This window comes from Coenobita brevimanus, chromosome 101 (genome assembly GCF_032717465.1).
Source record: "Coenobita brevimanus isolate Jiangsu-jjx chromosome 101, ASM3271746v2, whole genome shotgun sequence".
NCBI lineage: Eukaryota > Metazoa > Arthropoda > Malacostraca > Decapoda > Coenobitidae > Coenobita > Coenobita brevimanus.
Genome location: NC_137054.1, coordinates 7,887,607 through 7,906,395, shown reverse-complemented (window position 1 = coordinate 7,906,395; position 18,789 = coordinate 7,887,607). Strand labels below are relative to the sequence as shown.

The window sequence follows — 18,789 nt, the reverse complement described above, 5'->3', positions numbered from 1 at the left end:
ATTTCATCTAACCAGCTATCCCATTTTCTTATGTTGTAACCTCAGACCCAACCTTTCAACCTAACATCTCATCCCTCGCTTTTTTACCTAATTTAACACACTTCAAACCTAACACCTCAAACCCCATCTTTTAACTGAATCTAACTCTCCACACCCCACCCTCTAACTTAATCTAACACCCCAAACTCTACCTTCTAACCTAACCTAACATCAATTTAACTTCAACTAACGCCCCCAGGGAGTGTACGTAGGAGGGGTGCGTCTGGTGGGTGGTAGGTGGGATGGTGGTCGAGTTGTAGCCCTGGATGATGAGGAGGAAGACCTCACCCTCACCCTCGCCCTCACTGTCTCCCACGCCGTACCACCCTCCCCCGTGGTTGGTAGTCATTTTCGCTATTTTCCGTTCTTAACATTTATACTAGTGTGGTTTCAAATAGTGAACAGCGCGGAGTAATGTAGTGTGGTGTGGAATAGTGTAGGGTGGTGTAATGTGTGGGGCAGTATACAGTAGTTGTGTAGTGGTGTAGTGTAGTGTGTGGGGCAGTGTACAGAGTGGAGTAGTGTAGTGTAATGTAGTGTAATGTAGTGAAATGTAGCGCGGAGTAGTGTAGTGCAATGTAGTGTTACATGGAGTGACTATAGTGTAGTATCGTGTGAAGTAATGTAGTGTTAGTGTGAAGCAATGTAGGGTTAGTGTGGAGCAGTGTAAGGTTAGTGTGGAGTAGCGTAGCATTCTTAAGGCAAATGAATCAACATACCGTAAATGCCACCCTTTCCAGTCCCTTTGCCACCATAGACGTAGCTATAATCATTTTACCTGAGTTAGGCCCAGATTTTTGTACCTTCACAGCTTGTTTCCCGTACCCCGGTGGCAGAAGAAGACAAATTACTTCTCTACATCCTTTTCATGGCTCTCCTTCATGACCAACATCGTATTTTAGCGTTAATCTCTCGTAGCAGCTCAGTAGGCAAGGTGCAAGGATGGCAGTTTTAGACCGTACAATATACTGATAGTGCCACGGTGCCTGCAGGGGTTCGAGTGGGTGCCAGTGATGGAGAGAGCCGGGGCCCCCTCACCGCTTTTCCTCGCCCTCCTACCCTGCCCTCCCGCCCTCGCCTCACGCTCACCCCTCTACCTCCTGCTTCAATAGCTTTGGTGGAAATGTTATCAATGGAAAATGAATAATAAAATGGCAGGTCAAAGCATTATGACTTGTTTTTCTTCGCTGAAGTTCCGTGAAAGCAAAACTTATTCTTAAGCCGACAATACATTCTTTTCCCTGTGATCAAAAACCTTATTCGAAGTATATCTCTGACTGAGGTTTCAGTCTTATTTGCTGTATTGTGTATTTCTTTAATATGGAAAGTACTTTCTTGCTCATTTATCTCTGGTGGTATGGGTCTGCTATCATTTTTCCTCTCAGTCTTCTTTCACTCACCCTCAGCTGAATGAAATCGTCTGGCGTTAGAAGGAAGAGAAAACCAAAGTTGTCCTGACCAAAGGGGTTAATGGTGACAGTATTAACTCTCCTAGGCTTTGACCCACTCTTAAGTATATAAATCATCTGGCTTTGTACAATACTCTACTAGATTTGTCTTAATCATGAGTGGGTTAATGGTTGCAGGATTAACCCTGTCAGGTGACTATGACCCATTCCTAGCTGAATGAAATCATTTAGAGTTAACAAAAATACAATACTAGAATTGTTCAGACCCTCCCCCTCAACACACGTACTCACATTACATTACTCAAAACGACAATAACACAAATGCACACGCACCCACCTCAGCATTTCCTCCCCTTTCCCATCCTCGCTTACATATGCTTTTTACGTTCACAGTTCCTAAGTAGGTACCATGATTCAGGCGTCTTAACCACACCTGTGACCGATTTCTTTAATCAAAATATCTATCATGATGTAAAAAGCAGTGATCAGAAAGCGACATTGCCATAACTATTTTGTTGCTGCTTCACCTGATATTTTGTTATGTATATTTTATAACTGGTCTGATGAAACACTGTTTAATTATTTTGTAACTCTGCGTGATCTAATCAGGTGTATGGTGGTCCAACTATGCATATAAAAATTTTACTGTATATATAAAAGCACACATTAATAGGCTCTGAGGAGCGCGTGTTTATGAGCATCCGGTGGCATTATTATGGGAGTTTATATGGATGCAGTGCGTCAGCTGCTGTGTGCTGAGTAGTCATTATTCCTTGATTCCCTGGACGGATTTCTCTCTCTCTCTCTCTCTCTCTCTCTCTCTCTCTCTCTCTCTCTCTTTAAGTCTTGCTATCTCTAGATGATCTTATTCAGCTTAGGAGACACTTTTCATACTGAAGGGGTTAACTATATGCTTCACTACCAGAGCGAATAAAATCGTCTAGAAGTGGCGGAAATAAAACAATAGCATCACCGAACTGAAAGGGCTATGCAGTTCATCCCTTCAACACGATTACTTTATTTGTGTATTATTTTATTTTTATCGTTTCACTGTATTTATTTTCAGACGATTTTGTTCAGTTTAGACAAGACGCTCCGAATGGTGGGGGTTGACTATTATTACCTTTACTAACCCTTTCACGATTGCAGATCCTTCCTAACCTGAATAAAATCGTCTGGTGACAGAATTCGGAAGCCGTCGCCGTAGGGAAGTGGTTGATCCCTTCAGTCAGATGACGTAAATTTTTAGACGCCTCTGTTCAACCTTGGAAGGATACCAAATAGGGCAAGGGCTAATGCATGCAATATCTAACTCGTTCTGGTTGAAAAATCTCTCCTAATCTTCATAAAATCGTCTGGTAAAAGCAAGAGAGAGAGAGAGAGAGAGTTATTACATTCAAGAGGTCAATGGGACGGATTCAAAGGGGTCGGTGGGGTGCTGTTCTAGGAAGTTCGACCCCCCACCCCCCTAGTTTTATTTTATGAATTCTTTTTTCAGCTGTGATCATTTTTTTCCATGTAAATGTATATGCAGCACTGGTGAATGAAAAGCAATACAAAACTGAAAATACATTATGATATGAATCTGATTAAAGTCTTGCAATATGTGATTAAGTAAACTGTGATAAGCGTTCTTTTTTACCTCTCATAAAATCATATTTATATTTACCGAACAATCATGGGGACATAATACACATTTTTCTCATTCCAGTACAGTACTAATATTGAACACTCCTTATACAGTTTATCTGTCTATTCGAACACATGCATTACTACCGCCATACGCGCATTAAAGCATTCCGCCTTCAATATTCTTCCCTGTTCATCCAATTTGTGATCCGTAAGTGAAATGAATATCCTGCAGTCCTCACACACCTTGGCGAATAATGGCGTTGGACGGTGTTAATTTGGAAGTCAGAATCAACAACAAATGTCGTATTACAAGCCATACTGTTACTCATACCTTTTGCTATGAGTGCGGGAATATTGAACACATAAATATGATCCGCACCTGACACAATATGCTCCATTATTTACCTTACCATCCTTTTTCACTCGACGCCCTCTCAACACTCTTATCCCTCCCCCCCCCTCACTCCACACACACACACACACACAAACCTGCCTCTCCTCCCCCCACCTCCCGTTACCTCCTTCCCTACCATCCTTCCACTCCAGTATAACTTGCTGGTAGACAGGCATATGCCCATTGCCGGGGGAAGGGGTAAAGTGAATTATTGCACTCGCACTTGCTAAGCAAAAGCGGATGTTATGCTTTTGTCAGCGTGTGTGTGTGTGTGTGTGTGTGTGTGTGTGTGTGTGTGTGTGTGTGTGTGTGTGTGTGTGTGAACAAAACAGTTTTTTTTTTTTTGCGATTTTTTTACCCAGATTTGGCTGAAGAGTTGGGGGTGAGCCAAAGCACTGACCATTTATTTTACTGACAAAAGGTCAAAGGCCAAGGTCACGTGGCAATGTCACCTTAAACAGTTTCGATTCGATTTAAAGCAAGTTTGGAGGGAGGACTGAGGGTAAGGTAAGAATGAAGGAATCCGATTTTGAGAACAGTCAGTTAGAGAAAAAGGACTCATGAAAATGTCAAAAATCGAGGTCACATGACAAGGTCGACTTAAACATCAGTGATCCAGTTTAGAACAAACTTTTGAAGTGTTCAGCGCAAGGCAAGGATGAAGAGATTCCGTTCTGAGAACAATCAAAGGCCAAGCTCATAGAGAAAAGTCAAAGGTTTAGGCCAAAGGTCAAGATCAAGGTCGAGATTACACGGCAAGGTCAACATGATTTTGTGTGTCCGATTTAGATCAAACTTGGTGTAATGAATGAAGGTAAGGCAAGAGCGAAAGACTCTGATTTTTAGGAAGACTCAACAGTCAATGTCACAAGGGAAGATAAAAGCTGGACTTGTGTGTGTCTGTGTGTGAACAAAGTAACTAAAACCAAACATGGTGGAAGTGCTGAGGGTCAGCCAAAGGACTGACCTATTATTCTGGATAAAAATAAGTCAGAAGTCATGGTCAAACGCAAGGTCAGTTTAAACAGTTTTTGTCTGATTTATACCAAAGTCTGTAGAAGAATTCGGGGTACTGCAAGGATGAAGGCATTCAACTTTAGAAACAATCCATCGAAGATCAAGGTCACAATACGAGGTCAAATGTTCAATCTTTATACTTAAGCAGTTTTCATCTGACGAACAAACCTTGGTGGAAAGATTTCGGTTTAGCCGGAGTTGATGATTTGGAGAACAATAGATCAAAAATCAAGGTTATGTATATTAGTTTTGCCCCAATTTACATCATACTTAGTGGAAATGCTGAGAGCCAGGCAAGAATTAAATCAATTGATTTTGAGAACAATCGGTCGAAGGTCAAGGTGAAAGAGCAAAGTCAAACATTGGGCCTTCAGGCCGTTTGTAGGGCGCTGGTGTTGGAATGTGAATGCTCCCTGTTATTACCTGTAACTGTACTGAACAATCATATAAACGTAGGACGCCCTTTACGACATTAAATATTCTAAAAAAAAAAAAAATGGTTGATGCATTGTAATACTCGTATGTATTCGCCACCTTGCTATGTAAGTTAAAACATTACTCTAAATTATAGAAAATAATTATACCGTACGTGATGTTAACTAGTCATGGGTACGAATTCAGTGGAATCATCTGTGTGTAAGGAGTTTTTTTCATTTTTATATCCACTCTTCCTCATGGGTGTCGTTTTTTAACTGCTTCAACCCGAGTACGCTATCAAGAGTTTATTTTTGTTGCTACTAGACGATTTTATTCAGCAGAAAGGAGAAATCAGGCGGTGAAGAGGTTAATGAAGTCTGTATGTAACCAGCCCGGTTAGAAGTCTGTCCTAAGGCTAACAAAGTCGTTGGACATAGCGACAAAAAAATTTTATGTCACTGTACTGAAGGGGCTGATTGCTGACTTTGTGCTACAGTATTTCGTTTGCTTCAGAAAACGAAACAAATGATCAGCGGCAAAAAGTTACGGATGCCTGGACCTCGTCACCCCAAGAAGGGAAGAGAAGACGGAGATGGCAGAAATATGCTAAAAATAAAGTACTGAAAATACTGAAAAAATGTTGAAAGGGTCAACTTTTTCACTACGATGACGCGATTCAGACTTAATTCTTTCTGCCTCCAGACGATATTTTTCAGTTCAAGGAATGCATTTAGAACTGGAGGGGTTAGATACAGCCTTCACTAATATCTTTCGAAGCAGAGGTCCAGCTTAACTTGACCACAATCGCTTAATAGTAACAAAAAATAAAAGTGGCTGTCATTCTTAACACACACACACACACACACACACACACACACACACACACACACACACACACACAGACACACACACACAGACACACACAGACACACACACACACACACAAAAATATATATATATATATATATATATATATATATATATATATATATATATATATATACACACACACAAATACACACACACACACACACACACAAGCGCAGACTCGTAGATTCTTTGTGAAATTAAAAAAAAAAAAAATTGTTGTGAAAGGACTGAGTGTAAATCTTCGGACGGCATCAAAGTTGATAAATGCTGAGTTGTTAACAAGAGACGCATACTAGAACATTAGTCACGAAGTAGTGCATTGGAAAGAGTGAAAAACCAGGATTATACAGTTGTGCTACACTTCCACTGAGCTTTAACTTGAATCACACTACAGTATGATGCCAAGTCACGAAGAAATGTTAATGAAAAGATGAAGAGCCGTAGTTCAGTCTCAATCTGCCACTGAACATAAGGACGAAAATCACTGCCAATCCCTTCAATCCGGCGACATGATTTTACAGCTCATCCTCGCCTCTCCAGACGATTTAATTCAGCTTGGGAAAGGCTCTGGACGTCAGAAAGAAAAACAAAACAAAACAAAGCAAAATGTATATACGACATCGGAGTGAAGAGATTAAGGTTGACGAACTTGGAGACACATGTGCAGAACAGGTAATTCGCACACTGAACAAAATCGTTTGGAAGTGGCGAGAATAAAATGAAAAATAGGATCGGAGTCAATGGGTTTACGGCGGACGTTGTGAAAAAAAATAATAATAATAACTCTGGAAAGCATTGTAGTAGTAGTAGTAGTAGTAGTGGTACCAGCAGCAGATATTGTTATGGTTGTAGTAATAGAAGAAGCAGTTGCAGTAGTAGTAGTAGTAATTGTAGTCGTAGTAGCTGCAGTTGTTCTTGTAGCCCTCAGTTCACCTGAAATGTGAACCCAGTGGACTGCAGGCTCCTCTTACAGTCCCCCATCCACCTTTTGAGGGCTAGGGAGGGGAGTGAGGGACATTTGTAAAACTCCAAAGCATAAAATGAAAAATACATCCTCCAGGCTAATATGTTAATTAAGATGGAGAGCTGTTATGCGTATGAAGAAAGTTGTCTGAAGGTAACAAGCCAAATAAAAAAAAAAATGCTAATCAAAGGAAAGGGGTTAGGGTGGACGAGCTAGAGATACGCAGAATAGGTAAAAAAAAAAATAAACAAAAAATAAATAAACAAATAAACAAAAAGCTAACCGGAGTAATGGAGTTGTTAAGGTAGGCAAACTATGGCTATGTAAATTAGGTAACTCGAAAGAATAAGAGAAAGACGGAGGAACACTCAGAGACAACTGCATTAGCGCCCACTATTTTTTTTTTCTTTCTTTCTTTTAAAGGGTGGTTGGTGGGAAGAGGTGTTTGGTCAAGAAGATACAGTAAGTGACACAGAAAACAGTGCCAAGGTATAGCTGTATAATGTAGGTTACTTGACGGAAAGGCCGAGCATTTGACTTTGCCTTCACCCTGACCTTACACTGATATCTCTCAAAATAGAATTACTTCAGTCATGCTTAACTGTTAACTCTTTCACGAGTTTGGTTTCTTGTTACACACACACACACACACACACACACACACACACACACACACACACACACACACACACACACACACACACACATACACACACACACACACGTGAGCGCGCTTGTAATTAGCCGCCGAAGTAAAGGGGTTAGTTAAGGCGGACGAATCATTATATAGAATAGGTAACCCTGGAAACGCTAGGATACTTAAGGCTGGGGGAGAGCGCCTCAGACCAGTCACTTGTTGCACCACCACCATCCAGCTAAACTTACTCCTCATAGGCTGTCGCACTCCCTCTCTCTACCAGGACTCTCTGCTTTTGCTGTGAGTGCGGCGAGAGAGTGGGGATGGTGACAGTGAACGTTAGACGGTGTTATTTTCTTTCTCTCTTTCTCAAGATAGACTGGTAGATAGATAGACATAAATAAATAGATATAGATCCTTGGAGAATGGTAGCTCTGGAAGTCAGACTACTTGATTCAGCTTTTTTCTGTGCCTGTGTGTGTGTTTTCCTTTATCATGATATTGTAAAAACTGGATTTGGTATTGTGGAAGGCATACCGTTTTCGTTTATATTCTAGCATGTTGGTGGAATTTAAAGGTGAAGTCTCTGGTGCAGAAGCTAGGTAATACTTTTTTTTTTTTTCACATTAGTTTATGGTTTGAGTAAAAAGTGCAAGTTCTAATGATACGAGATTTTTTGCTACTGTGTTACTTCTTGACAGTGGAGTAAAAGTCAGATACTTTTTGTTGTGAAAGCCAGATACCTTTTGCATTATTAAAGCCAGTAGAGTAGTGAAAACTGAAGAGTGTAGTGTGTAGTGGACCAAGACACTGCTTGTTCATTCTTATGTGATGGCTAAGTCTAAGACTTGGTCGTGGAAACTTGACACTATACTCTTTTTATTCTGCCTTGACCTAAAACTGTCGTCTCGCCAACTTGAATACTGGGCTCTTAACAATAACGATAGAATATGACTAGTTACGATGAAGTGCTATCAAGAGCATGTAGAACTGTAGCATAGTCTTGTTCTGCCACTGAGCTGTATGAAATAAACTGGAAAAAGATGAAAATTTAAGCTAAGATCAAAAAAACAAAAGCGTTTCATTTTACTCCATCACTCTGAGTATAGCCTCATTATCTTGGTATTTTTCGACAGCTCTCTTCAGCACTAGGAAGTATCCTATTTCGAAACCCTCTCCCTAAGCTGCTTACTAGTATAATCTTCTAGAAATAACACGAATAAACTAAAACTGACGTCCATGTAGTGAAGCGGTTGACTAAAAATTACATATCCGGGAACGGATTTATTTATTTCTTGGGTTGGAATGAAAAAACAGTCAAACCCACCAACATCCACACACACCACCACAATCACCACCCACCACTACTTCCACCCAACCCCACCGCTACCACCACCCAATCGCACCACTACCGCCACCCAACCCCACCGCTACCACCACCCAATCGCACCACTACCGCCACCCAACCCCACCGCTACCACCACCCAATCGCACCACTACCCAACCCCACCGCTACCACCTCCCAATCGCACCACTACCGCCACCCAACCCCACCGCTACCACCACCCAATCGCACCACTACCGCCACCCAACCCCACCGCTACCACCACCCAATCGCACCACTACCGCCACCCAACCCCACCGCTACCACCACCCAACCCACCACCACACGCCTTCACCACCTACCCACTCACCCCTAAGGCCAGGTATTGATTCTCCTTCCTCACCCACTCACCTCACTCTCCCTGCCTCTTTCCTCTCAGTAGCCTTGTGGAGTTCAGCCCGTTCACACATACCCTCCCGCTCTCCTCTCCCTCCCTCTCACCAGTGCTCCCTCTCCTTCAGGTCTCCAAAAAATGTCTCTGGTGAACGGTGTGTCCGCCCCAAGCACGGGCATATCGTGTAAATGCTCTGGCTCCACCTCCAACAGCCACCAGGACAGTATCGAAGAAATCAAATCTGCGTACCGTCTTCCTAGGGAGGAGAGAAGGTCCTCCTCATCCTCTGGTGAGTCAATAATAACTTTTTCATCTTTGAGTTGTTAAGCGTGTGTCAGGTTGTGTCAGGTCTCTGCCGAGGTTTGTCAAATCTTCTCAAGGTTGAGTGAGATCTTTATCTAATTGGGTTTAGACAGTGTGGGGTTGTGTCAGGTCTGTGTCGTGTTGTGCCAGATTTGTGTAGAGCTATATCAGGCCTGTGTTGAGCTGGGTTAAGATTGTGAGGAGTTGTGTTAGATTTGAGTCAAGTTGTGTTAGGCCAGTGTCGAGTTGGGTTAAGACTGCCTGGAACTGTGCCCGATCTGTGTTGGGTTGTTAGGCCTGTGTCGAGTTAAGATTGTGCAGAGTTGCGTCAGATTCGTGTCGTGTTGTGTTGGGCCAGTGTCGAGTAATGTCATGCTCTTGTCGAGTTGGGTTAAGGTTGTGCGGAGTTGCGTCAGGTTTGTGTCGGGTTTCCGTTACGCCTCTGTCGAGATAAGATGGTGCGGAGTTGCTTTAGACTCAGGGCAAGTGGTGATAGGTCTGTGTCGAGTTAGGTTAAGATTTTGCCGAGATGTGCCGGATATGTTACGCCTGTGTCGAGTTGCCTTAAGATTGTAAGGAGCTACGTAAGTCCTTTATCTAATTATGCTAAATCTGTGTCGAGTTATTTGAGGCCTGTGTCGACCTGGGCTAAGACTGTGTCTGTTGCACCAGATTTGTGTCCAGCTGTATTGAAGGAGTCACGTTGCATTAGCCATGTGTCGTGTTGTGCCAAGATAGTGTTATTGTGTCAAGGTTCTCGGAATATAAGCCTCAGTCGATTTGTGTCGAATTGTTTTAAGTTACTGTGAAGGCGTTAAGATTGTGCTGAGATGTCGAGTTGTGGCGAGTCATGCCAAGCTAGTGTTCAGTTTGTTAAATCCGTGGGACGCAATTGTAGTTAGCCTTGACGTCAGCGGTACACTTTGTACTGTACATTCTTAGTTAAAACTCGAACTGTATGTTAAAAATGGAATGTATGTCGATCTAAAAATGTTATGAATACCAAACAAGAGAAAATATGGTATAAAAGTGAGTACGGTGTATTGTACCTAAAAAGTAGAGCTACGAAGTTTCTTATCCCAAGAGAATACGCCCATTGGTCGTGTTGAGTCGAGCTGTGAGTAATGCCTGCATCCGCTACATCTGAGGGAGAACATTGCCGCGCTGTTCGCAGGAGCCCCATCACTACAATATATATATATTTTTTCTTGCTACTACCAGACGATTTCATTCAGCTTGTGAGAGACGTTTCGAAATGGAGTCGTTGGATGAAAGCTTTCTTTAATCGAACGAAGATCCGTTGTCCAGTGTTAGTCCGTGTCCACACCTAATGCTGACTGGTGAAGGCTGAAGTTTTGAATCACTGTAACCCATAGAAGTTCTCGGCCTCACCCGCCCGCGACCAGTGGGGCCAGTTATGATTAGTGTCGCAAAACTCCCGTCCGCGTCAGCATGCACTTGGTGTCACGGCTTTCAGGTGGTTGTTAGAAGCATTCCTGAACCCCACGAGGGACAATTCACGACGTTACTATTACACTAGGCGTCTGAAAATGCTTCAGACTATCACCCACATATGATCATTGGATGTGACCCCCTGACTCATTAAGTAGCATCGTAGATTTCGTAGCTTTTTGTTGTTGTTGTTGTTGTTGTTGGCGACTTAGTAAGCATAACTACACGTTAACATTGTTTTGTATGTTATTAATATCGTTTTGATATTGACATAGTTTGCATCAATAACATACATGATACTGAAGTGCAATATGTGGAACAAATAGTTCGGGAGGAAGTGATACGAAATCTGCAAAAGTCGCTTGTGATACAACAGTATTACTTCGTTTCAGCCAAGGATAGGGGGTAAAGGGTAACACGAAACTCTATGTAGCTACTGTATCCCTCCTCCCTATCTCGTCCCTCCCTCTTCTTCCATCCCCGATGGAAGGATGCGGATGCCCACAATATAAATTGTCTGCCTGATTAGCCCGACGTGACTAGCCTACAGCACATAATGATTTGTGACGTACAACCATTGTTGGTGGAAATACACGTTTTAATTTTAATTTTAATCTCTCTCTCTCTCTCTCTCTCTCTCTCTCTCTCTCTCTCTCTCTCTCTCTCTCTCTCTCTCTCTCTGTTGCCTAGTTCAGCGTCGTAATCCCGGGCAGTATAATAACCCTTCACTCACATTCTCTCCAGGTCATTGTACAAGTGGCTACAGTCCAGACATTTCTCCAGTCACACACCCCAATTATTTTTTTAGTTACTTTTTATTTACTTATTCTTCTCAGTTCATATTAACGCTCAGGCTCCATCGCTCACTCTTTGCTCAATAAAGTCGTCTGATGTTAGTTGCATGTGCTATTAGAGTGGTTACCCCGACCATAAGGGGGTTAATAGTGAAAGCATTAACACTCTCAAATTAACACCTGTGACTCACTCTTAGCTAAAGAGAATCGACGGACACTAGCTAGTTAACAGTGCCAGAGCTACCATGACAATGGAGGATTAATATTCTGATCAGTCTTATCGATTTTCCTTTAGGCATACCAAAACACTGTATGGCTATTGAGCTATAATTTCAAAATACAGATGCTGTATTATGGTATGAATAGAGCAATGGGACACACAGCCAAATAATCTTTTAACCGGGTGAAGTGGGACCTGCTATGATGCTCCTGTTACCTGAGTAGAGAGGCGCAAATACGGCATCCATCCAGGAACCAAACCTCCACACTAATTCCCGCTTTCAGTCACAAGGGAACTTTAATTCACTGCATGGGACGGCCCTGCAGGGACAACTGCTTGCCAGCAGTTGATGGGGCTGCTTGGCTAGACAGATGAAGGTTGATCAACAACAACACAACTTCAGTACGATGGCGTGTTATCCGTTTGTTTCTTGCTTTTTGTTCTGCTAAGGAGAGCCTTTTAGAGCTGAGTGAGTAAGATATAGCCTTCACTACCACCTTCATTACTGGTGGTCTTTCCATGGTTAGCACAATCGTGTGTATGTAGCGGGAATGAAATGGAATAATGCATCATTGGATTGAATGACTTGATTATCAACCATTTGTGGGTAAAGAAATAATCAGTGGTTCAGTCATCAAGCATTTCTGTCCCTGTTCATTAACGACCCCACCCCTCCTCCAAAACTCTTCCTCTCCCTCACATTTATCCACCCCAGACCCCTCCTCTCCCTCTCCTCCCGATGTACACGTAACCCTCTCAATCTGACGACGTAAGCTTCGTTCTTCTCTAGTTAAAACGAGGCCACTCTATTCAGCTTAAAAAGACTCTCTAGTTGCGAAGGGGTGTATTAAGGCTTATCTACCTCCAGTTTGAAAAGTCTTTTCTAAATTTAACAAAATAATCTGAAGTTGTGGAAATAGTAATATGAGAAACGCACATCATCCCAGTGAAGGGGTTAACTGGGTAGGTAGGTTGGAAGATGGATTTTTCCTCCTCCTCCTCCTCCTTCTTCTTCTTCTTCTTCTTCTCCTCCTTCTTCTTCTTCTTCTTCTTCTTCTTCTTCTTCCGCTTCTTCTTCTTCTTCTTCTTCTTTTTTTTCTTCTTCCCATATGACTGTTATATTTAGCCTCGAGGAAACCCTTCTTAATTCTGTAGTTTAGTCGAGATTGTTCCTACCCCCTTCATTACAACAGAATTCCCTAAAGTCAGATAAAATGGTCCATAGATAGGAAGGATAAACCTCGAACTGAAGTGGTGACTACAGTTGTAGCACCACATAGCTACAGTATGTTTGTGTGAATGACGTGATACCAGCGATTACTTGTCACTATCGTTATCTGTTTAAAATGCTGCCCTATCTAACATGAACACTTGTCACAGTTTACCTTCTTCGGGCTGACGAAACACCTTGAAGCACGTACAGTCGCGAGCACAAGAAACAGACACTACAAAAAGCGCTGGATCATTTCTGGCTGACGAGTTACAGTGGGAGAGAGGGAGGCGTGGCATAGCTCTTTCGCCTTAACTTGGGCGGCCCACATTTTCGTCCCTTTGCAGATAATTTCTCGTGGCTCAGTTGCAGAGAAGGGCAATGCTGTGACTCTACATCCTTTCTCCATAGCACCTCTTGACTAGCATCCATTTCCAGTGTTAATTTATCTGTACGATTCAGCATTCAAGATGAAACAATGGCAGCTTAAGGTCAAGTTAAGATAAAATGAACATATCACTTTCACCCCACCTACCCCCATTTGCTTTCCCTCCCACTGTACATGTAACTCGTCTGCCAGAAGCGACTCAGTACTGCACCTGTGTGATGTCTTTTATTAACTTTATCGTTGTTGTTATTGTCTTGACTTCAGACTAAACTGGAGGTTGACCTGGCGGACTGCAGGAAACAGGCCATTTCATATGGTCGCCCCTAGAGATCTTATGTATGTCGAGGCTGTGTTAGGATTGTCTGTGCTGTGAGTGTAAGGTGTATCAGGGGAGTAAGTGTGGTGTGGTGTGAGGGGCTGCTGTAGGGTCAGGGTATAGAGGATTGTCCGTGAATAATATTTTGTGTTGGTATTAATCGTTTGACTGCCAGGATTTCTTTGGACTGAATGAAATTTCTGGTATTAGCCTGGTTATAATTCCTAGGCATACCGGAAACAGAGAAAAAGTTGCAAGAGATGGTTTTTGGAGCCTTAGGTTGTTAGGTTTTTCCTCAATTGAACAACTCGTGATAAAATTGCCATCCCTTTACCCTGGAATCTGAACTGTATCAAAAGATTAACGTTTGAATATGGTGCTAGTCACGAAAAAGTGCCATGGAATGAATATGGAGTCGCAGCAATCTTTTTCTGCCACTGACCTACGTAAAATAAGTTCGAAAAGGTAGAAATTTTGGGCCAAGTTTAATACAGTAAAGAAACTACTAGGAAAGGGTTACAGGGACTGGGGGGAGGGGGGAAGGGACGTGTAACTGAAGCAAAAAATTAGATGGAATTCTTTGTTATTATTTTGAGTTCTGTTTCTAAATTATACAAACTTGGTAAATTCGTCTACTTAGCTTCGATCGTAACAGATGAATCGCAACACCTCTTCATTAGCAATTTGTTTTTCATAGCACATATTGTTTATCTTCTATGTGCCAATGATATAATTTTAATATTAACATGGCTTCAGTAATAATACACTGGAATATTAAGCTACATTAAGCAAAACAATTCGCTGAAGAAGAGGAGTTCAGAAATTTATGCCAACGAGAACGATTCATCCCGTCTAGGCTACTCACCCACCCGCATTTTTTCTTTTTCTTTTTTTGTTCTTGTTCTCTCTCTCTCTCTCTCTCTCTCTCTCTCTCTCTCTCTCTCTCTCTCTCTCTCTCTCTCTCTCTCTCTCTCTCTCTCTCTCTCTCTCTCTCTCTCTCTCTCTCTCTCTCCTGACTCAGCACATGAACTCGACGGTCTGTTCCCTGAGGCTCAGCAATCTTCCTAAATGTCACTTGCCTTCACATGTTAACACTTCAACGCTGATACCTACCGCCCGTAATATATGCAATTCAGTGCTGTCACATTCTCGTCCTTCTTCTTGGCAACCTACTACTTCCATTCATTCCGTTCTCGTTCTGACGTGTTTGTGTGTGTGTGTGTGTGTGTGTGTGTGTGTGTGTGTGTGTGTGTGTGTGTGTGTGTGCTGATCTCAAAACGGTGCACTTATGCTCAAAGGTCACGATCCCAAACCAGTTTCTAAGAAGCAGAATTAGTTTTGCACCTCTCTCTCTCTCTCTCTCTCTCTCTCTCTCTCTCTCTCTCTCTCTCTCTCTCTCTCTCTCTCTCTCTCTCTCTCTCTCTCTCTCTCTCTTTCTCTCTCTCTCTCTCTCTATCTATCTATCTATCTATCTATCTATCTATCTATCTATCTGTCTATCTATCCAGACAGATAAAAATGCTGTACGGTACATGAATGTATTCTTCCCTGTGTGAAACGGAAACAAGGGTGCTTCCTCCGCTCCCGATTAGATAAGGCGAGGAGGAGAGAGTGCGTGGGTGTCAGACTGGATCGATGGGAGTGGAAACTGTTGCATAAGAAACTACAGCAACACTACTTCTGTTTTTATCTTTTATTCCTGGTTTCTCTACCTCCACACTAGGGGTCTAAGGGTGTTACGTGAGACAAACAAGGTCAAGCGTTGGATTTTACTGTCTGTGTGGCTTACAAATTAGCGCCCGTCAGCACGTCTGTATTTAGCATACAGATCAGCATGTCAGATCAACGACTTTTTTCCCTTGTGTTTCCTTTATCTTATTTTCTTTATTATTATTATTATTATTTTATTTTTTTGCCGCACCTGCAGAGGCGCCCAAATATACTGTAGCTCTTGTCCATTACTGCGTCACTCGCTCCCCCCTCGCTCATTCACTGTGGTACTGTAATTTCTTGGAGAATGGGGTCCAGGCCTTATGGTAGTAGTGTTAGGAATACGAAACTTTGCAGAATGGCACACCTCCCCAGAGCCAGGTTTCAGGCAGTGGAACCCCCAGGGCCACGTCTCAGGCAATGGAACCCCCAAGGCCAGGTTTCAAGCTGAGTGGGACCGCCAGGGCCACCTGTCACAGATGAAGGCAGCCCCCGGTGGTCTCGCCCAAAGTCGTTACGTGCGGTCGAAATTTTTAACCACAGAACATGCAGTGTTGTATACTGAAAGATATTCACCCCGGCCATCTACTGGGATGGGTGAGACCACCAAGGATAACCACTCATGAGGGAAGGGAAGTCCTCCAAAAATCATGGCACAGCCATTATGCATGGCCATGGTTTTTAGCCAAGGGACACAAATTTTGCATACCAGTAAGCGTTTACTCCGGCCACGTTTAAGGCAGGGTAGGACCTCCGATGACCACCCCCAGGGCTGGGCTGGAGAGAAGGTGTCGTTCAAGAAGGACAGTGTCATATATATACTGTATATATATATATATATATATATATATATATATATATATATATATATATATATATATATATATATATATATATATATATATATATTTTTCCGCATAAGAACGTGATATATTGCACAACAGTAGATCTTTACTCCGACTATGCTTTAAACGGGATGAGAGCTCCAAATGCTACCCCTTAGTGTGGCTGGGGATCGTGGCCAAAACCTTTATGCGCACTCATGGTCTTTAATCTAGGAACTCATAATTTGGGTATTGCTTGACGTTCACCTCGGCCAACGTTTCCGACATGATGGAAACTGATAACCACCCCCGAGGGGGGACTGCCCCCCAGGGGGGGACTGCCCCCAGGGGGGGGACTGCCCCCAGGGGGTATAGCACCATAGTTTTTAGTAGGCACACGAAGTTTTATGCAGTTATGGACCTTCATCTGGACCAGAGTTTATAGAGGATGGGACCCCCGGGGTTCGCCCCTCCGCTTACCGCGTAAATTTTTTTTTTTTTCCTTCCATTCACAATATTGAAGGGGCAGATGCAGCTATTAGAGGTATCCTTTGTCTAGTCAGGAAGGACAAGGACAGCAGAATACGCAACCTTCCCAAGGCTGTCGTTTTCCTTGGTGACAAAAGAATGTCTTGGTTAGCCATGAGGTGAATGCTAATGAGTACGGCATAAATGCTGACGTAAGCTAAATTATACTTCTCCGATGAGCCAAGCTGGTTTTGTGGGTCCATCCCTGGGAGGTGGCAGCGGTGGCGGTTGTCCTGCTCCACTCCATCACTTGCCCTCGTATTCTTGTCACCTTACCTTGCCCATATTTTCGTCCTTTTGTAGCTTATTTCACTTACTCTGCGGCAGACTACGACAGTACTACCACCTTACTGTAAATCCTTTATATTGCAATTGCTAGAAGTGTTAATGTACTGTTACAACTGAACATTCAAGATTGAAAGATTGCAGTTTTAGTCCAAGTTAGAGTAAAATGAGTATAATATAGTACCTTGCAGAATAATTATGCAATACTTGTCGGAACTTAAATGATATAAACAACATGCTGGAGAATATAATGGTATGGTGTGTAAAATAATTGCAGGTGTTTCGTTCATATTTCCTATTGAATACTTATACAACATATCGTTGCTTCAAAGATATAAATAACGCCTATCTATCTAACTACCTATCTATTGTCAGACACCTTAATCATGTAAAGGGTGGCCACAAACAAGTCGCTTCCACGTCGCCCTGTCCTCTGTCATTTGTCTGCCCTCTCTCCAACTCATACCTCCCTCTCTCATATATCTCTCCACTCCATCCCTCCATCTCATCCTTGTTCTCCCCCTCCTCCTCTCCCTTTAGAAAATAAAATGGTGTGATAGGAAAAAATAAATCGCAAAGGAAGAGGTGCTAGGAAGCCTCCAACGAGAATGCCGGCTTAGTAACATACCCTGAGCCTGTGATGTGATATTTGTGACTTCCTCCTGGAGTGTGGGGGTAGTTTTATTTGCTGGAACCAGGCCTTTCCCACAGGTTAGATACTCCGGTTGCATGGAATTTGATGAACCTTAGTTATTATATAACAGTGAGTCTCCCTGATTACTAGCCAAACTGACCTTCCAGCTTGACAACATTTGGTCGTCAACGAGGCTTGGTTATTAGGGATGAGAGAGAGAGAGAGAGAGAGAGAGAGAGAGAGGGCAGTTCTTTTTCTAGCGAAAGGAGAACATACAACAGAATTAGAAGAACGTGGTGGCTTGATAAGAAGGGCCGTGACGGAGGTAGCGGTGTCTCAGGCCTTCGTGTGGTTGCTTTCACTGAGTAGGAACATTTCTTTTTTCTCAAGGCATTTTCGATATATATATATATATAGTTCTAATTCGACCCCTTCAGTCAGAGGACGTGTATGGACCGACCGTTCCCACCCAGCCATGAGACCTTAGGAGAGGGTCTTGTTTATCCAAATTTATTCCTTTCTTAGAACTGGAAATAGGGACCTGCACTGCAAATAGACTGTTGCGTGTCGTAGTGCAGAGTAGTGTGTGGGCTTTTTCCTTGTCACTCACGCACTCCCAACGTAATGTACTCAGTTTTTTCGCTGACACACACACACACACACACACACACACACAATGATGTTTCTGATAAGCAGTCGATTAACCTCTCAAGGTCGGAACAGCTCTACTTGTAGTGTTCTATTCCAGCTGACAGCAGACGATTCCATTTGGCAGAGAGTGAGTCATAGAGGCCTGAGTGATGATACTGATACCATTATTCTTTTCAATGTCGGGATAACTCTAGTATTCTGTTCCAACTTAAGCTAGACGATTTGACTTAGCTGCGTGGAAGTCCTAGGAGTCTGAGAGTGATAATCCATAAAAAGTGTATACAGAAGGACTGCTGTATAATACAAGAGCAAGCTGCGGTTGAGATTTCCGAAAACGGGGAAAATACTGCGGCAAGATAATATGACGACGGCGAAGC

General features: G+C 42.7%; 2 protein-coding genes across 2 annotated transcripts in view; both read left to right on the top strand.

Moving 5' to 3' along the window:
* Positions 1-1,151, top strand: part of LOC145414909 (uncharacterized) — a 129,492-nt gene extending 128,341 nt beyond the window's left edge. The window contains exons 94-95 of the mRNA XM_080284325.1: positions 239-376; positions 1,032-1,151. Of these exons, the coding sequence (XP_080140451.1) occupies positions 239-376; positions 1,032-1,151 (258 nt within the window). The remainder of the gene's footprint in view (positions 1-238; positions 377-1,031) is intronic.
* An 8,009-nt stretch (positions 1,152-9,160) lies between these two features.
* Pu (GTP cyclohydrolase punch) overlaps positions 9,161-18,789 on the top strand; it is a 46,219-nt gene continuing 36,590 nt past the window's right edge. The window contains exon 1 of the mRNA XM_080284521.1: positions 9,161-9,386. Within this exon, the coding sequence (XP_080140647.1) occupies positions 9,236-9,386 (151 nt within the window). The 5' untranslated portion in view covers positions 9,161-9,235. The remainder of the gene's footprint in view (positions 9,387-18,789) is intronic.